The sequence below is a fragment of the Bombus impatiens genome, unplaced genomic scaffold (genome assembly GCF_000188095.3).
Source record: "Bombus impatiens unplaced genomic scaffold, BIMP_2.2 scf_0051, whole genome shotgun sequence".
In the NCBI taxonomy this organism is placed as follows: domain Eukaryota; kingdom Metazoa; phylum Arthropoda; class Insecta; order Hymenoptera; family Apidae; genus Bombus; species Bombus impatiens.
In genome coordinates this window covers 46183-71128 of record NT_176470.1, presented here as the reverse complement: position 1 = coordinate 71128, position 24946 = coordinate 46183, and the positions used below count along the sequence as shown (strand labels likewise).

The following is a 24946-nucleotide window of genomic DNA, read 5'->3' as shown; positions in this document are numbered from 1 at the left end:
GTTTCTGAGTCAGGATACCTACTTACCTATATGTACTTGATGTCGTATGAAAGTAGGAAAGGTAAAAAATTCACATTTTCGTGTTTGGAACGTGTGAGGTTACATTTTTATCTCAAACAAATCGCAGTAGTGCGCGATGCTTTCTTAAGTATTATAGAAGTGAACAATTTTATACTTCGTTACGATCATAGGATATCTCGTTCCGTACTTTATTTATAATTTATAATTTATAATTTCATTTAGTTTTTATTCAAACCAGTACTACACTGAATCGATAATGTCACACGCGACACAAAAATCGTATAAGGAAGTCACTGCTTTAATCAATGTGGTCAGTGGTGTCATTACAAACGATTCGCATTTCTATTTCTTCAGCCATCAAACAGGTCGTAAAATAAAAAATTTGAGCTTGCATTGTTCAAGTATAATTAAAATCTCAGATTACAACACATAAACTAGCATTAAAATCGTGTTTGTTAGAATTTTTTCATGTTTACGTTTCGTTCTTTACCTTACTTTGTCACTATGCTCGCTTCGTGTATTTGTCCATTGCACGATACGATCTACGTCTGAACTAGAATTTTTTAATTTTGTTTATATATACAGAGCGATTCCACTTTTCAGTCAGAATTTGCACAGTTGGTTAAATTTCAATCGATAAGTGTTAAACTTTTATATAAATTAAATTTAAAGTGTTATGTATGCTTTTAAAGGCTTTATGTTACAGATGGTCTAGAAAACAAATTTACCGACAATTTGATACGTGTAGTTAAAATTTAGCCATGCTTCTTGATATCTGGACTGTTCTCTCGTATAGTGTATATATTCCATAAATTATTTTCACGTGTCTCGAGGATTGATCGAATGTCTCTTCGATTCTTTAGGCGGCGGACGGGAATATTCTTTCTGTTTCAAATTTCAAATTTTTACTCGGAATTAAAAGATCAGCGAAATAGTTCTGTGCTTCTTGAAAATAGAATTACGAGACAAATTCGTAGACTGGACAATTACACGCGATTTCTAATACGTAGTGCATAACTGCTGAGTATTCTTTCGAGATTGCGTTTGTTTTTAATTGAAAAATTCCACGTGAGGAAAGCCCATTGGAGGGTCTCCCGCATAATCACCTCCTCGTGATGAAACTTATTCAGAGATCGTGGTATTTCTCAATGTATGATTCCAAGTCCCATAAAATGCGATACCTACGTAACCTATACCTTGTCTGTTTTATTAAGTAACCAATTACAAAAATAACGATAATTAGACTGCAGATTTTTGTACGTCTATAGGAAATTTAAACGCGCAAAACCACACAGAATAATAACAGCAAAGTATAATGCTTCCTGTAATACTTGACAGGTAAAGAAATTCTACTTCTTTAATTGTGTTTTCAAAAATATAAATTTGCATAAAAATCCAATAATAAATAACCACGAGGTAACGCGAAACCCCGATTCATATCCAATTCGTTGTATTTATCATTCTCTTCACAAAGTAATTTACATATTATATGTATCTTCTAGTAATTGATCTTTTAATTGAAATAAATTAACATTCAAAATTTATCGGTAAATTAAATTAACAAATAATAAATACATATGTTACTTTCATTATACCACTCTAATTGGAATCATCTATGTGCGATATAATTAAGGATACATCACGAATCGGTAATTGTAGCGTTAATTGGATAAAAGATGCAATACGATTCGCTCTACGTAGTCGAAGAAGTTTTCGACTGTACGAAAATTAACTTACACTGCCTATCCATTCAAATTCATTCGCATTGGGCATGAAAAGTCACCCGTTAAAAACCGCGAATGTCCGCTATACAAAATACGTTCTACGGTTACCAGTAATCGTAAATGCTCAGAAATACCACGCTAATCCCTCGTCTTTCTTTTTGCCTTTATTTCCTCCTTCGTATTCCAACTTGGTAAACGATACCTCTCACAGCGGGTTGTATTCTAGCAGACCGACTTATAACGATACTATCTTACGATGAGATCTGCTCTCAGCGGGCAAATATGCACCTGCAGCTTTTTATGCCTCGTAAATCGATTAGATTCCGTTAGCCTTTTTGGTTACGACGATTGAAAATTTCATTTATTTTAGATCTGTATGTATCAAATGTGGGAGAATTTTAGTCGACGTTAGAACAACAAATAACTATTTGAGATAATATTCTTGTTGGTTATTTTCCAATTATTCGAAAATATAGAAGGCGATATTTTTAAAACATAACCGCGTCATGCATCGATAAAAGTTATATACACTTGTTAAGAAAGCTAATTCTGTTATCTTTTAGCCAGTGAAATATGTGATAACCATAACGAGTATACGAAGAAAATGCCTGCTACAATGCGATAAAGTATAAAGTTCAAGTATATGCACGCAGAGAATTCAAACAGTGTCATCGCGATAACGCAATCTTTAAGTAAAAGGGAACGTCAGGCAAGAAATCCGGAAACTAACCTGCAAATGTTAACGAACTCTGTTTACACGGAATACTAATTTAAGATTCACTCAGAGTTAAGGTACCTGCGGCTAAGCGTAGCATACCTTGGACTTCATTTTCTCGAAACAACCAGCCATGTTATCCTGTTTGCCGATATCTTCCGAATAATCGCAATTAATTGCCAGACGAATTGAATATAACGGTCAATAACGATCCTATACCGAATCCTGTTATTCATGGCGGATTCAAAATACTCGATTTAATTATTTAAAACGACGAGAAATTCGTTCACAGCCTAAGAAACATATCGTAGGAAACGAAACATTCTTCGAACGATATAACGGATTTAAACGAATCGCCCGACCAGACAAACGTTCAACCGCCTTATTGGCAAAAAATCAACGAGGATGAAATTCATCCGTCGCCGATTATCGCATATGTTTCAACGAAATTCTTGCATTACGAAACTACCCAAGCCTTCGACTTCCCTCGAATGCTAAAATTTCTATAAATACGACATTTTCTTGAAGCTTAAGCTGATCCAGGGAAGAAGATTACGCGAATATTCCAATTACGCCTCTATGTTTTCACGTGGTTGATAATTAGAACGATAAAAAGAAAGAAAGCGAGTAATTTTCGCAAACTGTGCGATTAAAATTTCAGAGAAACAAGACGACGATCCGGAACGTCTCTGATAAAAAGATATCCGGTAGTGCTAGAAACTAGTCTTTCCGATGATCTCTTTCATTCATGTCGTTGAATCAGAAGCGATGATACGCGGCGACATAATGTTGTAGCCGGTTGGGCGCGGACACCCGATATATAAGAGCGAGCCAGTCGGTTGGCGAGCCACAGTGCGGTCCGATGGGATAGGTACAACCGATTCTCTAGTCTAGTAGCGTGTAAGATCCCAACAGGAGAGAACGTGCCAAGTTCCAACGACGCGACGAACGATGCTGCATTAACCGCGTCCGGAAACGAAGAAACCATCGTAACTTTTCCTTTCTTCGGATAATTATCGCGAAACTGTTCGAACCAACGATTTGCAGTGTCTGTTGCGCGACAATCTTCTCGAATGTTTGCCATTCGATAAACTTTTCCATCTAAATACAGAAAAGGTGAGTGTTTCGTACCAAATTGATCTTGATCGATAAAAACATCGAAAGTAATTGGTTCGCAATTGGGAAATCGATACAGGTGATCGTTCATCGCCAGGGAACAAATCTCGCGATTGAAATACGCGGATCGTAGACATTTAGAGAAGAATAGGAAGAAGAATCTGATAGGTAACGATTTTCCCACTTCTCTGTGCGAGCACGTGTACTTACGTAGATCTTCCGTTTCGCGTGTAACAAGCCGGCGAGTGAAAAATCTTCTTTCAAAATTCTTCTTTCAAAGTTAAATAATTCGTCGTGTGCGTCATTTTCGTAACGATAAATCACGTTTCCGATCGAACGTGTCTTACTATCGGCGAGACATTTCTCGAATTCGCGTAATTTCTCGTTTCAAGCTTATGCAAAAATTCTCGACGAGGGACAACGTTTCTTTCGTTCATTGAAACGAGAGCGTGGGATATAAAAGTTCGAGAACCGTAACAAGATCTGTTGCACGTCCTTCTAAAAGTCTGATCCTACTATACTGAAATAGAAACTTCCAAATTGTATAAATAAAGCGGAAATAACAAACGTGATTACAACAGAATGCTGACTCGCGTTTGCCCTTTAATTCATCGATTAGGCCGATAAGCATTAATAAAAAGACTATCGCAAATTGAAACCAACAACAAAGATAATAATACTAATAACGAATAGCGTTATCTGCGGTTGAAGTAAAGATCAACGATTTGATCAAGATAATAATCAATAATATAACAAATTAAATGCAGCGAAGGACTAGAGTAGACGATAAAAGAATATTTCAAGAACAAAGATAAAATATTCGATAGCGACGAAGCATTCTCTCGTCCAATACGGTCTAATACAAGCGTATCGTGCTCTTGCAGTTGGTCAGGAAAAGATCGAAATTTTCTGTACACATCGACTTTAGCAAAGCACAAACAACTACGAGGAATCGATGTGCGAATACGTTTGTTCGAATGTCGATGAGAAATTAAGGATCGTTTAGCGGTGATTCCGCAGGTATTTGCAAAGCATGCGTATAATCGCATGTACAATGGTAAATAATTGGAGTGTCGATACCGTCTGTGAAAATATCATTCCCATCGTTACAAACAGTGGCAATTGTTACATTCTCATGATGTCCATTCGTAGAATTAGGGACAGCGACGACGGTGTGCACGTGCGACACGAGGAAACGATTTGATGCTTTGGGAAGGGAAGTCTGCTCTCGTAGGAGGGCACCGTGCCAGGAAGCCGATATTGATGTGAACGAGACCCTACGGTACACACCAGTTACTACCTCCTTTTATATTAAGTTAACCCATTAATAACCAGCATTAATTTTTTATACACGCGGCCGAGGATGTTGCCTCTGTCGATCGGATGCAACGATCGATAATTAGGATTTTTCATGCCTTCGATCAAGTGTCTTTAACGAAGTCGATTTTAGAGTTTCGACGAACAACAGAATTAAGAATTAGATACACGTAGTTGCACGTTTATTGTAAATAGTCTCGAACATTTAATATTTTACATTTAACGTACATACTTCACATTACGGATTTCTAATTCTTTATCGTTAACCGATATCGCTGACTACTCGTATAATTGAATTCAAATGCACAGCACGAGCCTAAATAAAACGTTACAGGCTATTTCCTCGGAACCAACGCAGACGTCGATTTCATTCTTCCTATTTTACTTTTCGATGTTTCTAGGACGATCGCGAGGAGGCAAACATTTATCTCAAACGATTGCAATAAATTCACCGTTAATAAAAATTCCTTGTTGAAAAAGTACTTCGCCATAGTTTCTTGCGTTTTCAAAGTAAATAGAAACGTAATCTTTCGTTCGGTTATTTCGTTTCAGGAAAATCACGGAAAAATGTGGCGTTTAGTGTTTCTTGTAATTAGCGCGGTAATGGCCGGGGAATCGGGTCCAGAAATTGAATATCCCGAAACTCCGATAGAATATTCACCTCTGCCCCAGGAAGAGGATATGCCCTCGCCACTCCCGGGAATGTTATATCCACGGGAAAGTGAATCGCGAGAGGTAATTTGGATTTTCTTATTTCTATCAGCGGTACGCGTTGCTTTCGTGTCCGAAATTCTAATAATAAAAAAGCTTTAGCTACGATATTAACATGTCAAATCGCTCGTTCGACGATTAGATTATTCAATGATTAAATTTAATAAATTCGTCTGTTATTAAGGTGAAATCTCTAGATGGTATGTGGGATTTTGTCATTTCCCCATCAGGAGACGCGCTAATGGGTTATAGAGAGGCATGGTTTGCCGATGAACTATCGAAGGTATCGTAAAACAAAAAAAAAAACATTTTTCATTTCTCTTATCGTTAAAGCAAATATGGTGTATTCCTATCGATTCAAACAAACGAAAGTAACGTTAAAGCAATACGAAAAGAAAATCGTTTCACAATATCTGTAAGTAGATAGTGGATTCTTATAAAATATAAGAACGTATCAAAATACGTATGAACACGTGTATATAAAGATATTCAAAGTTCGTCGTAATATCTGATAGACGAGATAAATTTTTATTTACGTTTTAACTCTCTCGTTGTATCGATAGAAATATAAATTTGCACGAACATGCGCGATCTACCGAGAACGTTAAAGTCATCGATTGCAAATTGCTATGTTAGATATACCGTATACCTAATACCATACATCACATACATATATATTATAATCATCAATTTTTCATTAAATCGTAGTCTTATTTTAGTAAGTATTAAATTACAGAAAATAGATTTCGGAAAGTTCAAAATGTAAAATAAAAGATACAGTTTAAGATGACTCGCAAATAGCGAAAGCGATACATTTTGCTTAATTGTACCTGTTGCATAAACGCGCAGAATCGAAGTTGCGTAAATATAAGTTTTACGAAATTATACGTTGTCAACGGGGATTCGCTTATGTAGGTGTGTATACCGCTTCGTCTAGGTAGGAAATGTGATGCAAATGCCAGTACCTTCGTCGTATAACGACATTACAACCTCCAGGGATTTGAGAGATCATATGGGCGGCGTTTGGTATCAACGATCTTTCTTCGCACCTCCTTCTTGGCGAGAACAAAGAGTCTTTGTCAGATTTGGTTCTGTCAATTACCTCGCGCAAGTGGTAACTATTTTACTTTTCTATTATTTTGCTACTTTGCTATTTTTACAACAATTTTTTCTATCCTTTGGTAACGTCGCACGATCGGCACAAATTCTTAAATACAAAGAAGATGTAACGAACGGCAAATCATCAAACTTGAAATAGATTTATTATTAATATTTGGTACGCAATCCTTTTTTTTATAACAGCTCTCAGACGATTACGCATTGAACGTAGTAATATCTTCGTGATTTTTGGACCTACTTCGCCCCATTCTTCAAGGAATACTCTTGCTTAACGTAATACGATGCGTTATAAATTTGTTTTCCCAATTCAGAACAAAAATACACTGCAGGATTTAGATTTGGTATATTAAAAATGATTCACTGTCCAACAGTATAGACTGTATATGTTTGAGATCATTATACCGTTGAAAATAATAGTCTTGTTCCACATTTTATATTTCCCCACTTTAAAATATTTAAATAATCACATTTGTCCAGGATATATGACCTCCTACGTCAAGAAAAGCTCATACAACCCCGTACCATTACCCCGTCACCCCTGTGTTTGATGGCTTGGACAATGTTTTATTCATCTAATTCGGTATTCGGTTTTCGTCATATTAAAACCCGTCCATCACATTGAAAAATATGAAACTTGCTTTCGTCTGAGAACGGTATTTTGTCCCAGAATGCTATATTTTCGTATATACATAATTAACAGGGAACTTCGATCATATATCTTTTCTTACTTTGCTAATTCATGGTATTCGTCTTGCAACTCTTGATTCATATCCAGTAATTCTCAGTAGACTTTCAACTGTTACGAGGCGTCTTTTCTTAGGTTCGCTTTTTACTATTCCAATTATTTCCGAGGATGTAATCTTAGGTTCTTCTCTTGTTGTATCGACTATCTTTCTTTTTCCTCGGTCTGTAAGCCCCTGGACGTCCGCTTCGTGTGCCACTTGTTACATCTTTTTTGCCAAGGAATCGTTTAATCACACTTCTCACGGTATGCGGTTGGGCACATAAAAATCTCCAGCCGATGGCACGGAGACGCAGAATTGTCGGCCAACTTCGGCCGGCCAAAGACTTTTACATGCCTAAACCCATACCGATACTTCCTTTCGAAAAGAATGGTACGACCGAGACGAATAAAATGGGAAAAACTTAGGGCGGCGTTGCCTTGAAAAATAGATTTATCGTTATTCGCAGTGTCCACTTCGAGCCTGACAAAGTTCGCAAAGAAATAATAGTTGCCAACATTACTTACACGATGGTGGGCAATGTCAATTTTTCTCACGTTACAGCGGGCCATATTCGAAATTCTCGAACTATTTCTTCGAACTTTGCCAGACAGCGGTATGTAATGCCGACATTGTCTGGGTAAAACAGACTCCGCATACCCTGCGGACTTCGCCCGCAACATATAAATATGTATATCGTTTGGTTATACATACATACATATATATATTTTCCTTTTGTATTCTAGTGGATAAACGATGATCTGGTAACCAACCATGAAATGGGTCATCTTCCGTTTGAAGCTGAGATATCTTCGTATTTGATTTATGGCGGTAAAAATCGCATAACCGTCGCAGTTGATAATACTTTGCTTCAAACTAGCGTACCACAAGGAAAAATTATCTTCACTCCCGTCGATAACGGAACGATACGCCTGCAAACTTACACTTTCGATTTTTTCAATTATGCTGGCATACACAGGTAAGCGTGGAAAAATCAGAGTTTATACGATTTTTATATTCTTATATCTTTCCAACATCAACAAGATATATCGAGCGCTTTCGATACTCGAAACAAATCGAATATAGCTTTGCTTATACAAGGTGGTTGGTAACTGGTGGTACAAGCGGAAAGGGGGTGATTACAAATTTTTCGTTCGAGGCTTTGTTTTCGAGAAAATCGTTGTCTCGATTGACGTCATTTTTTTAATTTTTAAAATTTTTAAATTTTCAAATTTTCAAATTTTCGAATTTTCAAATTTTCAAATTTTTAAATTTTTAAATTTTTAAATTTTCAAATTTTCAAATTTTTAAATTTTCAAATTTTTAAATTTTTAAATTTTTAAATTTTTAAATTTTTAAATTTTTAAATTTTTAAATTTCCAAATTTTCAAATCTTCAAATTTTCAAATTCTTGAATTTTCAAATTTTCAAATTTTCAAATTTTTAAATTTTTAAATTTTTAAATTTTTGAATTTTTAAATTTTTTAATTTTTATTCTATATTTTCGACTTCTTTCTTCGCGTAGAATCACCCCCTTTCCGCTTGTACCACCAGTTACCAACCACGCTGTATATAAATAGCAAGGAATGTAAAATAGCACAAAATGTATATGTGTATAACTGATTTATAACTATCAAATGAAATTTATATTACGTAGTAAAATGGCCTATTTGTTGGCCTTTCAAAAAGTCTCGCCTTTCTCACTGATGCGTAGAAACAACGGTGACAAAATAGATTCATAGGGATACATATTTACGAGACGAACAAAAGCAAAGTAACAGAGCGGAATAATTTACGCGGAATAGTTGAAAAATACGTGCGAGTAAATTTACCGGCTTTCACCGCAGCGATAACATATCAGACAGAGTTAACGTAACGTTTCCAAATTACAGACCAGTTTTGCTGCATACAAAACCACGCGTCTATATCGAAGATATCACTGTAAAGACCGGGCTAATCGGTGATACTGGTATCGTAAAATACATAATTCAACCGGCAGGCCTGCAGGAGCATGAAATTCCTATCTGTAGAGTAAGCCTGTTCGATGCCAAGGATATTTTAGCTGTACAGGAGCCTATTTACGGACTTTCCGGTACGCTAAAGGTACCATTTCCTAAGCTCTGGTGGCCTAGGGGTATGAATCCTAGTCCTGGATACCTTTACACCTTAAAGGTATGTAACGTATACTCTATCTCTTTTCTTCGTTGTTCTTCTTTATTCCTAAAATAAAAGTAACACAGTGGTTTAAACGATTCTTGCAAATTATTATCTTCTATCTATATGTCGACCAAAATTTGCCCAAGCCTGCAAAATGGATTGCAAACGTAACCAGGAATAACATTACGATTTTAAGGTTACACTGTCGGTGGCGAATGACAGCAAAGTAGACGTCTACAGGCTTCCAATTGGCATCAGAACATTGGCCTGGACGAATACGAGTTTATTACTAAACGATAAGCCCGTGTACATGCGAGGATTCGGTAGACACGAGGATTCGATTCTGAGAGGACGCGGTCTCGATTTAGTCACCGTTGCTAGGGATCATGAGCTACTACAATGGATCGGTGCTAATGCCTATAGAACCAGTCATTATCCTTACAGCGATGAAGTACTCGATACTGCTGACCGGTAATCCCCACTTTCTACTTTTTATCGTATGAAAATATCCAATATTACCGATGTATAAATTACGTGTCTTTTTTCTAAACAGTTTTTAATGTAAAAGACGAAGCGGGATCGGGTAAAGCCGAGACCGTGCAATAAGAATAATGGCGTATATATTATATATCATTTATATAAAAAAATATCACATAAGTCAGGAGAGGTCAACATACTCTTCAATTCGATTTTACCTTTGGCTGCTACATATATCTTTTACTTTGTTTGTTTTTCAAAGGTTAGGCTTTCTCATCATCGGCGAATGTCCTTCGGTAGACACTGAAAATTTTTCACCGATTCTTCTTGCACGTCACAAAGACTCGTTATCGGAGCTCATAAGGAGAGATAAGAATCGACCGTCGGTAATTATGTGGTCCATCGCAAATGAACCCAGGACGCAACTTCCGGAAGCCGGTGAATACTTTAAACAAGTTGCTCATCATACGAAATCACTCGATCCTACCAGACCAATTACTATTGCCATGGCTCGAGCAGTTCAGGTTACTTTCACAAACATTTATATCGTTTAGTCGTTATCGTTTTCCTCGTAGAATAGAATGTTCCAAAAAACTATGTATCGCGTCTTTTCTCTCGACGAAATCTCGATATAAAGTCCACGTTTTTACACTCTTCAATGATGAATTTACCCAGTACGTGGTGGCTGAAGAGCGAATGAAAAAAAAATTGGTTTTTTCGCAAATTAGACGAATAACAGCTGCGATTGCGAAATTTCAATTGTCGAATCGAATTGTATAGAATTGAGTTTGAAATGTCAATACTTTATTCTTTAAAGAAGTGTTCTGTACATTTGTTGCGTAACTAAGCGAATTTTCTTCGATATCGAACGATTTTTTTCCAAATACATGCGTTAATTTATAAAAATTAATACATTTGACTCGAATCTTCGATAAAAATCAGATAATCATTTTGTAGGAAGACAAAGCAGGCGAATACCTTGATGTAATTAGCTTTAATCGTTATAACGCTTGGTATAATAACCCAGGTCGGCTCGATACAATAACGACCAGAGTTATAGAAGAGGCTGAAGCGTGGCACAGAAAATATAATAAGCCTGTGCTTATGTCCGAGTATGGAGCTGATACTATGCCTGGATTACACGAGGTAAGTTATCCAGTAATTACATGGAATTCAAACCAAATCAAAAACAGTAGCATCTTTTAATTTTTTTATGCTTTAGGATTTTCCACGTTGCAAACTTATGACTTAAACATCAGAAGTAATTGTCAATATATTAATATTAATGTCGACGATATTTTATTGTCTTTCAGCTAATTACGAGATCTAATTACATCTTTCATTCGTATTTAGTTAGTTGAGTTAATCCTTTTGCCGATGCGTTTCGTATTAAATATTAGTAAATATCTCACTACGAATAAAATATCATTTTGAATCTATATATGTATTGTTGCTATCTATAAATCGTTAACAATTACTTTAGTATAAATAAAATCTTTTAAATCTTAATTAAAAGAACTTCTTTGGACTGTAGTTCAAATTTATTAACACTGTTCGTTATTTTCCAGTTGCCTGAATATATATGGAGCGAAGAGTATCAGAAAGAAGTATTATCTAAACATTTTGAAGCCTTTGATCAACTAAGAAACGAAGGATTTTTTATTGGGGAATTTATTTGGAATTTTGCCGACTTTCGAACAGCTCAAAGTAAGCAAAAGTATCGAGAAGAAAAAAACAATTAAAGCTATTAATTAATACAAACACTAATAGTCAATAATAAATTTATGCTTATAGCATTCATTCGAGTAGGTGGCAACAAGAAAGGTGTATTTACAAGAGATAGACAACCAAAAATGGCAGCTTATCATGTTCGAAAAAGGTATTATTTTCTTCAAAAAGAATTGGACGGAACAGAAATACCGACAGATCTCGAAGATTATATATCGCTTCACTATTCTTTTCATTCAAGGCTTTAATCTTTTAGTATTTTGCTATTTTTGTTAATCACTTTTTAAAGAGAACAATTTGTTATTTATCTATATGTAAACATTGTATCAAAATTATTTGCTTGTTTGTTTCTCTTGGAACATGTAATCTTCGTCTTTATGAAAATGCTACCATCCCTGAAGTCTAAATATTGCCACCATTATATAAGCATACATCAGTTATTACCATTTTATGTTTAATAAATGCAAGTTTTACATTGATTTTTTAATAAATGTTTTTATACAAAATATAACCGGAGATTTATGTTATTTCGTACCTATTTATAACAATTTAAAAATTCATTTGATTAACTCTAATGCTATTTAAACTAAAGAAAAAATTTTCTAGAGGAAATATATTACCGATTATACAGATACAAAGGAGAAGAAGTATAAATATATAAAAATATTTTATCGTAATTTCCTCGTACGTGTTCTAATGTGATATAGATCTATATATATTAACATGATTCATTGTTAACTTCAGGTTCAACGACTTTCAAACAAGCATCTGCCATTTCTACGAATATTGGTTCAGTCATAGCTAAAGCGATAGCTTTTGTTGGATTCTTATCTGTTAAAATTGCACGCATTATATTTCGTACATGCGGATTCTTTAAGCAGTTCTTCAATTCTTCGCTGTGATGTAACTGTTTCAATTTTTCAATGGGAACTGTGTCTTCCGTTGGAAAATCATAATTAATTTTATTCTTCGTATCTTCTATAACTTTGTTCTCCTGAGACTTCGACTTCGGTGATTGACAATTATTTAGTTTATGCTCCTTACAGCAACCTATGGAACAACTAATACACACAATAAACTATTAAACTAGAGAATAAAGTTGTCTTTAGGGAATATTTATACTTTTAATGTACTACTAACATATAAATATTTCCATATAAAAAAGTTTATCAATTTTGATTAAAAGAAATCTGTTCTTATTATCTATTCTGATAAATCTTCGCTAAACATAAATAGAATTTTCTTATCTCAAAACTAAATAAATACAAACTAATAACAAATATCGTTACATGTTACTATGCATTATCATATTAAATAATTTATATTTTGATTAAAATTACATTATCATTTACAACATCTCATATACATATGATATACATATGTAAATATATTCATATTTCTTAAAATCATTACACATTAAAGCTTATTTAAAATATTGTAACTATGAACATAACCTCTATCATACTTACTAAGCTTCTTCACATACAGGACATTTGTACGAACATTTCGTTTTCCCACATATGCAACAAATATTTGCCATGACGGTAACCACACCGGTATACCACAGAATTTTAAACAATTAAATATATCATTCAAATCATTACGCACTTTATGCATCTACCATTTGCGATTGTTTACTTTTGACCGCGTGACTATGACAAAAATTGACAACTCGAATGATAAGTTAAATAATATATTTAAAATATGTTGATTCTATCTATCCATCATTCTATCAAATATAAATGATATAATTAAATTGAATATAAATAAAACTTCATAAAATCAATTTCCCGTGGCAGTGCATGTTTACCGTTATTTTCTTGTCTGGCATTTAATGTCGAAGTTAACATTCTTGCCATGATCCGTAACTATTTTCATAGAGAAAAGTCAAGACTATTCAAACGCGATATTAATATTTACAACATCATTAAAATTAAACAATTTGCTTAGCATCTAAATAGCTTGATTTTTAACGTATAATATATCATGTGTTCGAAAATTAACAAGATATCCTATTGTGTTAACTACAAGTGCGTTGATCATATAGATTAAAATGGAAATATCAATCTTCCATATTTTTTCAACGATAAATACATACGTATTTATACTAGATATGTTTTTATTGCTATAGAAAAGAATTAAATAAATTCTAATTTCTAAGTTAATCGACACAACGAATGTATAATTTGAAGGATTCAGATACAACAAATGTGGTTTCTTTCAATGAAAAGATTTCAGAAAAAGTCTATCGTCGATCAAAAGGTATTTTAAATTGTTTTGGAAAAAAGTGTTACATAAAATTATTTTTATTCGTAAGTCCATGTACGAACGTCGTTCATTTATTTGTTATTTCAGGTCTCACTGACAGCTTACAAAAAGTAGAAAAATTAGAAAATAATAAAGTAAGTTTAATGATAAAATATATTACGTTTTGGGAAATTTTATATTGAATGTTATTTAATAATTTACTTAATAAACTTATTCTCTTAAAATAACAGCATGATGTATATCAATCACCAGAAATAAATATTAGGAATATAAGAAAGATCAAATGTCTACCTCTAAAATTTCAAAAACTAATGAGTCCAAAGAAAAATACAAAATTGAGTTACCATTTCATTAGTAAGATTTTATGTCATCTATCTGTTAATAATTTTATTCTTATTATTATTTATTTTTTAGCCAAATTGCCATATATGTAATATACTAAAATAATAATGGGATTTTGCTATAGAAAAGAATAATAATTCATCAAATGTATTAAATGTGGGAAGAAATAGTAATATCAAAGTAGGTATTTTTAGTTTATTCAAAACTAATATCTGCGTGATATAGTGTAAATAGATAAAGAGAATTTTTTAAATGTTACTTTATTAGCATATATAATAATATTATTACGCTAAAATGGTACTATTTGTTATTGCCACGCAGCAGAATGTACTCGATGATTCACAAAAGATGGCAGTCCAGTCAGAATTCATACAGGCGTTGGCAGAGGAAAAGTATAGAGCGGATAAAATAAGATTTGGGAATATAAGTAAAGTTAGCATACTTCTCTTGTATCTCCACTTTTTGCTTTGTTATTATCTCTCTTTTTCAAAAACAAGCCATTTTGTTGAGCTTTTTGAAATGTGTCCGGCGAAGAACAATGGAGATTGATTATAAGTGTTTATATAATATTTACAATTAATAATAGAGGAAATGATGCATTTTGAACAATGGTAAAAAATTTTTTATTACAATTTTTATATTACAAAATGGAGCATATATGTATATATGAAAAATAAAGTTAACATAAACATAAAATTAAGTATCCGTGTGTATGCTAATATCTTTATTATCCAAAGAAAATAGGAGTTACTTTTACAACATTAAGTAACCAATAATTACAATCATGCATTGGACATAATAAATATAAACGTTGAAAGATATCTGGTAGTGTAATTTCGAACGAATTCGAATATTTTATTCCTGCTCAGCTTCTACTTTTACTTTTAGTGTGGCAGTAGAAACTAGATTGTCATCTTGCTTGAAATCAAATTTTGCAGTATAATCTCCAGGGTTCATACCGCTGAAAAAATCGCTTACATCGCAATCTGAAATTGCTTGTTCACCCTAGGTGATGAAAACCACATTTTAATATTAATATGTAGCTTAAGTTATGTATACATAATTTATGAATACGTAAATTAAAAAAAAACGAGGTACCTATATGTATAACTTGTGCTGTTATACATATAGGTTATATATAATTAGTATTCTTATCAATATAATTAATATATATTATTTTATATATAATATGTAATTATGCAACATTCGACTCAAAAAAAAGAGATTTTAAAAAGTTGATGAAATATTTCGTATTATATGTATATAAACTTCTTACCTGTGCTAAAGAGCACGAATCATCTTCCGAATTTGGGGTTTCTATCGACGCACAGATATTATAGCCTTCCAACTCCTTTATTGGTTTATCGAATATCTTGTTCATTTCATTAATTACGTCATCGCCGTTATAAATCGTTATATCGGCCTAAAATGAAATATCAAAATATTGCTACCTATCGTATTAACAAGCTTTATGAAGAAATTAGAAAATATATTAAATTTTTGTAGATAACTATCTAATTTACTTAGGAAGGATGATAGGAATGGAGGTGACGAAGCAGAGAAGGTAGAGTCCGAATAAGAGTAAATAATAACGTTAAAATTAAACAATATTTAAATCAAGATATACCTCTATTTCACCTGGACAATCCTGTTTGACAAAAATCTGTGAAGAAATAAGATTATCCGATAGGCTGGGACTCCATGAAACGACTAAGTCGTTGTCTGAGACATCTACGTAAAAATCGGTAATTGTAACTTTGACGGCCTAAAAAATATAAAGAAAAAATTATAACTATTAGAACTATATTATATATTCGATACTGTGGATTTATATAATTGTTTCAATGTTTACCTTGACATGCGATAACGAAACAATAGACAGAATAACCACTGATAATAATTTTTCAATCGATAACTTCATGATGACGGCTTTTAACAGAGATCGTTCAACAATTGTTAGCAAAATCTGTATGTTCTCCAAGTGGTGTTCGGTTCATATTTAAAGGCATAAAAAATCTTCTGTGTACTGTGCCGTCGCTATGATTGGTTGTTTCGAAATAATAGATCATTAACAATCGCGTTCTTTTAACATTATAAGTAGATCGAAATAAGTATAATTATGGTTGCGTGACTTTTTATAGTTTATCAAACACGAAATCGCGGGAAGTAAAACTGAGTGCAGAAAAAATATCGTGTATGATATTGTAGAAAATAAGAAAAACAAATAAGATATCTAAGCATCAATTTTTATGTCTGTTATTTAACGAGATTATGAAGAATAGTCTGTAGGATGTTACGTCTACTTCGTTAGTGTTTCGTTTTTCCTCAGATTTCAGATTTCAGATTAAATAACAATGGAGATTTCAGTTCTATCAGATCAAATTCCTATTATAATATCGACATTTGAAAAAATTTCATTTTACAAATAAAATTTGAGAAAAATTTTTAGATTCGTAAATTGCCTAACTCGATATATTCAAATTTCTGAAAAACGTTTCGCATGCACTAATTTTTTAAATTATCTAAAGCGCTTTAAAGATTATTATTTCGAATAGTCCCGCACTTAGGATTGAGATCTCGATTGAAAATCGACTTATATCGAATATCATCGATACTAATTGATATAGCAAGTATTCGATACAGAGTCTGTCGCACATGGTTTATTGTGGGCATCGTAGCGCAAATGCAAGTTGCCGAATTAATGGAGTTTGAAGATAACTCCGTTATGTTATAAACCCGATAAGAAATGTTGCATGCTTTTGCGGTGCAACGATTTTGCAGTGGTTCGCTTAACCAGAAGTGGGCATAATCAAATATAGATGCCGGTTCGTGTAATAACATTGTTTTGTGTTTTCTGAAACGGGGGTGTAACAGTCTTGTGCATTCCTAGAGTATATATCTTTTTTTCTTTTGAAATGAAACTGAACGTTGCATAATTTTTACCTTCTGCTCGTTCAGTGAACTTCAAACAAATCACCGTTGTGAAAAATTTTCAAGAGCATATACATTGTACTTGAAATTGTTTATTTTTCTTTAACTGAATCAACAATCCAATTATAGCCGAAAGCACATAAAATCGATCCCAATTACGCGATTTGTATCTTTTTTAAGAATTTGTGCCATATTTTAATATTATGCAGTTTTAAACGACGCACGAACAGATACCAAAGTAGCCTAAGTTATTTATAGGTTAGAAAAATACATGCGTGCTGTTGTCAGTTGCGACAACGGCGAATCATCGAGTAATCTTTAATGCAAACCCTATGCATTGGCTTCAAGCAACCAACATACGCGAAGAGATGCCGTTAAGTCAAATAAATCAAAGTAATTTTGTTAGTACCAGTGAAAATGTAAATCCTGGCACTGAGATAGCATCAACTTGTTATACACCTCCACCTTCGTATCACAATATTAATTTACCTCTGGGACACCCATCGACTCTGACTAACGATTGTGGTGCACCACCTACCTATGAAGAAGCCATAGATCCAAATGGTAAATAATATTCTTAACAGAATACGTATCTCTGTCTGTCTCGAATTGTTTCTGTAATTTCATCGAAGCGAAGACAATATCTCTACCATCCCATTCTCTACGATATCATTGCAGAGAAATCTTTGTTCGGTTTAATTTTGAATAACAATTTATAGGATCGGAATGTTGAAGAAGCGATTGTTTCTATTTTTTAGCTCCACCTCCGTCTTATGATTCATTGTTTGGTCGTATGAGGGAAGCTCATAAAGTTTCAAAAGGAGTGTTTGATTTTTTGAAAAATATTATTGTTTTACTTCTAGGCACTAGTAAGCAAAAATGTGAATTAATATTTTGTTAGGTTTTAATACAAGGATTATTAATTTTGTATTTCAATGGTTGCAGTTGGATGTACTATTATCTTAGGAGTAACGATAGTAGTTCCAATATGTATGGTGGTCATTGGAGGAATTTACCTTTACGATTGCCCACAAGGAGAGTATATTCCTGTTTATTTATTAGTGGGTGGTGGTTTTGGTGTTTTCAAGCAGTTGTTGCATTTATCTGCAAGAGTACGTCAACGTCAGGAAGAACGAGACGAGGAAAGAATGCGACAAACTCCCACGCAAACATTAATTAATTGTTTTATGCTTGGCTGGTTTATTATAGGTTAGTAACACAAATATACGAATCAAATGTTTCTTTGGGTGTTTATAATTTTCCAATTTTTATACTCTGTGTTTGCCCACAGGCTCAATGTGGGTATATAAGGAATATGAGCCAAATTACGATCCATCTCTTGGCAAATACTGTAACAAAACATTGTATTTATTCGCCTTTTGGCTAATTACGGCGGTTTACATATTTTTGGGAGTGATAACCGCTGGCTTTTGCAGCATTTCAGTAGCAAGCATCGCGTTTCAAAGACCACCGCCCGATCTAATGTAAAACACTATGGTGTCATTTTAAAGGAGAGAAACAGTCGTTCAGAAATCTATCATTTTGGGAACAAAACGACAAATTGAAAACAAACATTTTTTGTGAATATACAAAAATCACGTTATAACAGGGCACAAAATTTCGTCCACGCTTTACGTACCTGAGATGCTTAAAACAACAATCTACGAACGGATCGTTTGCACGTTTAAAATGCACATAAAATGCGTTCGAATTCCAAAATTTGATGCTTGCAATCGTCGCAACGTTCCCTGATTTTTGAAGCATACTCGATTGCGTTTCAATGTCTAATTAATTAAGGCGACTTTTGCTATGAATTAGGTCAAATCTTTCTTAAAATTGGTGTATATGTAGAAAAAGTGGAAAGGAAAGAAGGAAGTAAAAACAGTCGATGATGTTTTAATCGACTCAGGGCTGTGGATATTTCGCAACAAATGCGAATTTTTTTGATATTGTGCCAAGAAATCGTAAAACCGTAAAACGGAGTATTTTGCTATCGAAATATTGGTCGCTCGTATCAACATCCGATTCGAATTCTTAACTTGAGTAGAATCTCGGGACGTGTTATAAAAAGAAGAGAGAAAAGAATATTCTAACACGGAAGTGTCATCGAGGACTGTGATAACATATACGAGAAATTATGCCGTCATTAACGTGTTGATTCATGACATTCATATTGTGGCGTCTAATTAAACAGCAGCTGTTCTCTTACAAGTGAAAATGGTTACATTTACTTGTATAATAGCTTATTGTTGAAAGACTGCGATACTTCGCAAAACACGTTTTTTTATTCCTTTGCCCTCTCCTCCGTCCTTTTAAAACCTTTCGACCTTCATTGAGGCTTTATGTCAATGTAGTCGAATAACCGTTTTATAAAGACTCGTTTGAAGATTAAGGAGTAAACTATATATATATAAAATATACATATGTATATTAAAATACATGCTCCTTTTAGTATTTCGAAACTATTTGAATGCCAGTATTTATTAGTGCCGTCAGAAAGAACAATTTTTAAGAAATCTTCGTATTTGATTGGTATTTAGGTTAATGTAGTGGAGGATGGAGAATTTTCGATTGGAAAAACAAAATGTATTCCTCGACGTTTTATTAATGTAAAAAAAAATGTTCTCCACTTTCATATGGCTTATGAACTAATCTGTACTATTTGTATTTTTTCAAAGCAGCATTTTCGTCTTCCTATTTATGTCCGGTTCAACCAAATGTTGTAAATATATTTCGAAATCATATCTCTCTTTCTCTCTCTCTCTCTCTCTCTCTCTCCGTCTCTCTTTCTCTTTCTTTCTCTCTCTCTCTATATATATATCTATCTATCTATGTATGTATGAATATTTACGTGTTTCCATCGACGAACGTAATTTTGAAATACACACGCTTGTACGTTATAAAAGAGAAAAAGAAATAAAAAAGAAAACTTAAATAATCGAACGATACTAGCGAGCTTGCGCTTTCAAGAATACATGTAGAAAACACACAAATCATTTGCGTATCTAAAACTATGTTAAATCGATCTTTGGAGTAAAGCTGAATAGACTGCAATCGTTGAGCGTACGCTTAGCTAATATTATGAAAACATATCCTCGTTATATCTGTTGCTGATATTCAATGTAATACACCTTACGTATGTACACATATACGTTACATATATACTTTAAACACTTCGTCAAATGAAACTTCCAAACAAGACCTACGTGTGCCTGTAAAATAAGTTCTTTACATCGTCTGATATTATGGGCACATACGCACATTTATTATTATAATTTCCTAAATAAAGTGCTTAAAAACACGTTGCGTTTTTGCCTAACCACATGTAAAATTGGTATCGAACATGTATAAGTTTATATTGTATTATAATTATCTTTTTATACTTTTATTTGTTATTGTGAGAAATATTTTAGCGAATTTGTATAACCTTTCTCCTTGCGCACAATGCTATCACCTTCGGTAAGAAAATAATATTGAAATTAGATCATAGAAAAGTTTGATTCTTTAACAAATGGCGCAAAAGTTTATAATCGAAGAAAAAAATTAATATTTTTTATTTTACATTTAACGTTGATTTTTTGTAATTAAATTGCTTCAACGAATGATCCAGGATAATCAGCGTCTTCGTAATAACGACCGCCTTCACCTTCGTATTCGTCTTCGTACTTTAAGTACCGTTCCGGTGCCATTATTAAATCTTCCGAACACCTATCTAATAGAGAGTCCACAGATACCTAGAAATTAAATATTTTTTAAGCAATCAAACTAGAATGAAAAAATATCGATTATCCTTCATTATTAGAGTTGTACGAAAGGAACTCGTATTTGCGAATCTTCGTCACAGATAGCTCGTTGAGTGACTCAATTGTTTACGGAATTACAAAAACGGATGTATTGCGTAAGATAAAGTGAGATTCCGAATGCAGGTATCGCGATTTTATTAATAAACACAGTGTCGACAATCAGTCAGATAAAAATGGAAACAATTGGAAATATTCATTGAAAGCCTAAGCAATTATTTCAGATGGTTCGTTTGTTCTACTTGCATTTTTTTAAAGCGAATCTCTGCACGCCGAAGCAAATTTTTGAAATCTGAATATCGTGGAATAGTTGCGCGGTATACGTTTATATATAAGCATGGTTTAGTGAAGAAGGAACGAGCACGCCGTGTACATATATATATAATTCCAATTGATTATGCATATCTCACCTCTTCCTGTAGAGGTACTGGCTCAGGTGGCAATAAATCAGCATTATACGGCGTAATGCAACGGGCTCGCCATAATGCGATAACGCCTTTCTTTAAAGCAAGCGGTTCAAATGGCTCAGGTTTAGCTTCTTCCAGTTTCACATCCTCGGTATCTGCTAATTTTTTATTTCCTTCGCCAGCCTCGGCTTCTAACGTGGCAGGTTCAGTTACTTGTCCTTGCTGAATCGAATATTTATTATCCTTACGCAAGAAAGATAAATATCTTAAAAAACGAATTCTCACCTCGACAGGTTCTTCCTTTGTCTCGTCGTAATCAGGATCTTTCACGTGCACGTAGTGTCCATGTTGCATGCAAGCGTTTTCAAAAGTGAAGCAGCCGCGTCCATAAGGCTATTACGTTACACTTTTATTAGTATTTATCCACGCTTTGATATATATAGTAACGTATTAATAAAACATTTTGGAAATAATTCGTATAAATATTAACTCGCCAAATTCAGTTGCCAAAATCCGTGGAATCGATGTCGAGGGTGAATTAATTGCCCAGGCCCTTGCATACGATCTTTGATCCACGTGCCCATAAATTTCGTGTTCGTGTCGGCGTAAAGATAAGATCCCATGCCGTGTCGAAAATTTTTCTTCCAGGAACCTTCGTAAACGTCGCCATTTACGTAATAATATACGCCAAAACCATATTTCATGTCACGTTTCCACTCACCTACGGAACGCGTGAAAAACTTCGTACGAACATACGTCTGTACGTACGTTGATTTTCGAGTTATGGATGACCAAAGAAAATTTTGTCAAAGTCTTCGGCGCAAAGACGTGCAGACGCTTCCGATACTTTCTTCGATCGTTCATAATTCGCAGAACGTAGAACGTACGGTTCTTAGCTACATATTTTAATACGTAGATTCATTGCCTAAAGCATGAACATTTATTTACGAATCACCCTGTATGGTTACGGAGGAAAATTCACGCCACTTAAAAATGCCAGATCTCATAAAGGATATAACCTACCAAACACGAAGATGGTACCCCGCTGAGGGTAGCCACCCGCATGATAATCAAACAGCCAAAAAATTCTACCAAATGTCCAAATCGGGCAAATCGTGAATGTAAACAACTAAATAAAAAAAAAAAAACTTAAAAATGTGAATCGTGCTTTAAAACGATAAGAGAAAGATAGAGATTTCATTAAATAAACGGCTTCGGATAGTACGAGAAAAGGCTTAAAAGTTTGAGTTTCATCGTTTATTTGTTATTAAATTGTTAGTTAGGCTCAACATCGACCATCCTTTGTCGTCATCCTTGCCCAATGGCTATCTGTCGTCTCTTACCCTCGTATCGCGTTCCATCAGGGTACCAAAATGTTCCTTGACCGTATTTAACGCCTTGTCTCCATTCACCGTCGTAACGAGCACCGTTTTTAAATACGTAAAGTCCCGCACCGTGCCTCAATCCCTTGCAATATCGTCCGACGTACATATCGCCGTTTGGAAGCAAAGCTTTTCCATTACCATGCCTATCACCTTTTTCATTTCTTTCACCTTCGTAAAGCTGCAAACGTATTCCGATACGAAGGAAGGTTAATTACGAAGGTTAACTTTCCTAATAAGATAGGACGAAGCTATGAAATTCAACTTGATAAATCGATTTGATAAGTTTGCAATACTCTTGTAAATTGTACAACTAAAAGTTACTCTTATTCGTTGTGAATCGTAAATAAAAAGCTCTCTCGATCGGAAGACATCGGAAGTTATTAATTTAACGTACTCCTAGTGGATTTACTTCCTCTTCTCCTCTCTCGCCAGCCATTTCTCCACCTTCCAACATGTTATCGTATATGCGCGAACCACCCTTGCCCTTGCAATGTCACGACGTCATTGAAAACGTGCAGCATCTCTGAAGTTATCTCCCTAGATCGGTATCTCGTTAAGAAACGAGATTATCCTTTCTATAGGTCTCAAAATTGCAAGTTACACAGACATCGTAATTACGCAGATATACAGCGAGCAATTGAATCAAACTAAACATTGCTGTCAACGCTCCTTCAAAAGTCGCGCAATTTATTTAACCAAATAGAATTAATTTGATCGCAATATATGACACGCTATCAAAAAAGTCTCAGCTTTTTAATAATCTGTACGATACAAGAATTAAAAGTACGAAATACAGTATGATCTTTAAGCTCGACAGTCAGCAGCATTTTGCACAGGAAGAAATTTCACACTTTGGTAGATCGGAGAAATAAAGCGGAGAGTAAGTCGAGCCATCGCACGTGCAACGAATACAGTATCGTACGCAGGATGGTGGTGGTTCTATTTTTGGTGCTGAACATTGAGGTAGCTCTGGGCAAGGAGGTGGCAAGCAGTCAACCACGTACAGCGCGGGTGGTTTCTGTGGTGGTTCTGGACGTTGTCTACATACCTAGGAGCGAAACAAAACGCGTTCGTCGTTGAAAATTGTAAAAATTTATTTTAGAAAGCTACAGGAAGAATTCTATCGTATCGAAAGAAGAATGAAAGTTTTGTAAAATATGTAAGAAGGTTAACGTTAAATCCAGTCTCGTTAATAAAAATTGTAAGTATTTTAAAACGTACGAAAGATGGACACGGACGAGGACAACGACATTTTAGCGGTGGGTATTGCTGAGGAGGTGGACAGCCGTATTTCGGACAACAGAACGGCGGAGGCTTGCAATGATAACACGGTGGAGGCAGAGTGCTGGTGCGCCTTTTTTCTTCGCGACAAGACATGTTTATCCGGAGAATTTATTTCTACGAAAATCGAGATTGTTTTCTACAGCATCTTTAGATATAAATTGTCGAAAAAGGAAATAACAGCTTCGCGTGACTTAGAGATTTATCGACGGCATTGCCTAACAAATTTTCATCGGATTTGTTCGATACAAGGAGAATTTACGTTGATCTGTGTATATTTGCTTCGATTCGATTACGTTTCTTCTGTTTTTCCTCTTTGACATAACTAAACGAATATGTTCACACGTATGCTCGATTGTTTGATTTTTTACTTGAAAGTAACATGGCTAACTACGAAATCTCTTCTTTCTTCTCGACGTTTAAAGTCGCGTTCGCTACAAAAACTATAAGAATTACGAAAGAGTTCTGTTAATTTACTGTCGGATATAGCGGGCTTGATAGGTAGAATACGCTCCAATTATCTGACACGAAGTAACAGCAAATTGTTCTTTATTGTTTTCGAAGTTTCGGAGGCTTTGTTTTCGAGAAAATCGACTTTGAATTTTCGCTCGGTACGCGTGCACTTTATCGCTTCGTTCGAGGCTTTGTTTTCGAGAAAATCGTTGTCTCGATTGACGTTATTTTTTTAATTTTTAAATTTTTAAATTTTTAAATTTTTAAATTTT

The 24946-nt window shown here is 34.3% G+C and overlaps 6 protein-coding genes and 1 long non-coding RNA gene across 12 annotated transcripts; 3 read left to right on the top strand and 4 right to left on the bottom strand.

Moving 5' to 3' along the window:
• The first annotated feature begins 3240 nt into the window (after positions 1–3240).
• LOC100748951 (beta-glucuronidase) lies at positions 3241–12318 on the top strand. 5 transcript variants are annotated; one of them, XM_033324172.1, is made up of 14 exons: positions 3242–3576; positions 3656–3744; positions 4461–4596; positions 4729–4858; positions 5446–5628; positions 5789–5887; positions 6542–6718; positions 8192–8424; positions 9338–9617; positions 9799–10073; positions 10342–10603; positions 11037–11225; positions 11648–11786; positions 11874–12318. In XM_033324172.1, the coding sequence occupies exons 5-14, from the start codon at positions 5461–5463 to the stop codon at positions 12053–12055; spliced, it is 2004 nt and encodes a 667-aa protein (XP_033180063.1). In that variant the 5' UTR covers positions 3242–3576; positions 3656–3744; positions 4461–4596; positions 4729–4858; positions 5446–5460; the 3' UTR covers positions 12056–12318. The 5 variants fall into 5 exon arrangements, with proteins under 5 accessions (XP_012248204.1, XP_033180063.1, XP_024227491.1 ...); XM_024371723.2 differs by lacking the exon at positions 3656–3744; XM_012392771.3 differs by lacking the exon at positions 4461–4596.
• Positions 12319–12452: 134 nt separating this feature from the next.
• Positions 12453–13626, bottom strand: LOC100743531 (zinc finger HIT domain-containing protein 3). Its single transcript, XM_003485366.4, has 2 exons — positions 13277–13626; positions 12453–12868 (listed from the first exon to the last, which is right to left on the bottom strand). Exons 1-2 carry the CDS (start codon positions 13345–13347, stop codon positions 12526–12528), a joined length of 414 nt encoding a protein of 137 aa, XP_003485414.1. The 5' UTR covers positions 13348–13626; the 3' UTR covers positions 12453–12525.
• Positions 13627–14301: 675 nt separating this feature from the next.
• LOC117152452 lies at positions 14302–14895 on the top strand. Its single transcript, XR_004462834.1, has 2 exons — positions 14302–14597; positions 14739–14895. It is a non-coding gene; the product is annotated as an uncharacterized LOC117152452 (long non-coding RNA).
• Positions 14896–15118: 223 nt separating this feature from the next.
• On the bottom strand, positions 15119–16416 carry LOC100748835. Its single transcript, XM_003485325.4, has 4 exons — positions 16270–16416; positions 16045–16182; positions 15694–15840; positions 15119–15422 (listed from the first exon to the last, which is right to left on the bottom strand). Exons 1-4 carry the CDS (start codon positions 16336–16338, stop codon positions 15273–15275), a joined length of 504 nt encoding a protein of 167 aa, XP_003485373.1. The 5' UTR covers positions 16339–16416; the 3' UTR covers positions 15119–15272.
• Positions 16417–17045: 629 nt separating this feature from the next.
• LOC100748714 lies at positions 17046–19425 on the top strand. Its single transcript, XM_003485324.4, has 4 exons — positions 17046–17912; positions 18107–18217; positions 18294–18557; positions 18640–19425. Exons 1-4 carry the CDS (start codon positions 17681–17683, stop codon positions 18834–18836), a joined length of 804 nt encoding a protein of 267 aa, XP_003485372.1. The 5' UTR covers positions 17046–17680; the 3' UTR covers positions 18837–19425.
• Positions 19426–20586: 1161 nt separating this feature from the next.
• Positions 20587–23558, bottom strand: LOC100743411 (radial spoke head 1 homolog). Of its 2 annotated transcripts, none has more exons than XM_033324478.1 (6): positions 23335–23558; positions 22899–23169; positions 22050–22276; positions 21841–21948; positions 21559–21777; positions 20587–21082 (listed from the first exon to the last, which is right to left on the bottom strand). In XM_033324478.1, exons 2-6 carry the CDS (start codon positions 23044–23046, stop codon positions 20933–20935), a joined length of 852 nt encoding a protein of 283 aa, XP_033180369.1. In that variant the 5' UTR covers positions 23047–23169; positions 23335–23558; the 3' UTR covers positions 20587–20932. The 2 variants fall into 2 exon arrangements, with proteins under 2 accessions (XP_033180369.1, XP_024227536.1); XM_024371768.2 differs by having other exon boundaries at positions 22899–23118.
• A 119-nt stretch (positions 23559–23677) lies between these two features.
• On the bottom strand, positions 23678–24784 carry LOC112213927 (small proline-rich protein 2G-like). The gene is made up of 2 exons (XM_024371946.2): positions 24162–24784; positions 23678–23988 (listed from the first exon to the last, which is right to left on the bottom strand). Exons 1-2 carry the CDS (start codon positions 24315–24317, stop codon positions 23758–23760), a joined length of 387 nt encoding a protein of 128 aa, XP_024227714.1. The 5' UTR covers positions 24318–24784; the 3' UTR covers positions 23678–23757.
• Positions 24785–24946: the final 162 nt, after the last annotated feature.

Coding starts and splice junctions, on each gene's coding strand:
- LOC112213927 (XM_024371946.2), bottom strand. CDS start 24,317: ATGTCTTGTCGCGAAGAAAAAAGGCGCACCAGCACTCTGCCTCCACCG. Junction 23,989..24,161: donor CTCGTCCGTGTCCATCTTTC/GTACGTTTTAAA, acceptor TTTCGCTCCTAG/GTATGTAGACAACGTCCAGA.
- LOC100748835 (XM_003485325.4), bottom strand. CDS start 16,338: ATGAAGTTATCGATTGAAAAATTATTATCAGTGGTTATTCTGTCTATT. Junction 15,841..16,044: donor ATTGTCCAGGTGAAATAGAG/GTATATCTTGAT, acceptor ATTTCATTTTAG/GCCGATATAACGATTTATAA. Junction 15,423..15,693: donor ATTCGTGCTCTTTAGCACAG/GTAAGAAGTTTA, acceptor TTCATCACCTAG/GGTGAACAAGCAATTTCAGA.
- LOC100743411 (XM_024371768.2), bottom strand. CDS start 23,394: ATGTTGGAAGGTGGAGAAATGGCTGGCGAGAGAGGAGAAGAGGAAGTA. Junction 21,949..22,049: donor GATTTTGGCAACTGAATTTG/GCGAGTTAATAT, acceptor GTAACGTAATAG/CCTTATGGACGCGGCTGCTT. Junction 21,083..21,558: donor CAGTACCTCTACAGGAAGAG/GTGAGATATGCA, acceptor TTTAATTTCTAG/GTATCTGTGGACTCTCTATT.
- LOC100748714 (XM_003485324.4), top strand. CDS start 17,681: ATGCATTGGCTTCAAGCAACCAACATACGCGAAGAGATGCCGTTAAGT. Junction 17,913..18,106: donor AGAAGCCATAGATCCAAATG/GTAAATAATATT, acceptor TCTATTTTTTAG/CTCCACCTCCGTCTTATGAT. Junction 18,218..18,293: donor TGTTTTACTTCTAGGCACTA/GTAAGCAAAAAT, acceptor CAATGGTTGCAG/TTGGATGTACTATTATCTTA.
- LOC100748951 (XM_012392781.3), top strand. CDS start 5,461: ATGTGGCGTTTAGTGTTTCTTGTAATTAGCGCGGTAATGGCCGGGGAA. Junction 9,618..9,798: donor GATACCTTTACACCTTAAAG/GTATGTAACGTA, acceptor TACGATTTTAAG/GTTACACTGTCGGTGGCGAA. Junction 10,074..10,341: donor GTACTCGATACTGCTGACCG/GTAATCCCCACT, acceptor TGTTTTTCAAAG/GTTAGGCTTTCTCATCATCG.
- LOC100743531 (XM_003485366.4), bottom strand. CDS start 13,347: ATGGCAAATATTTGTTGCATATGTGGGAAAACGAAATGTTCGTACAAA. Junction 12,869..13,276: donor CCTGTATGTGAAGAAGCTTA/GTAAGTATGATA, acceptor TGTGTGTATTAG/TTGTTCCATAGGTTGCTGTA.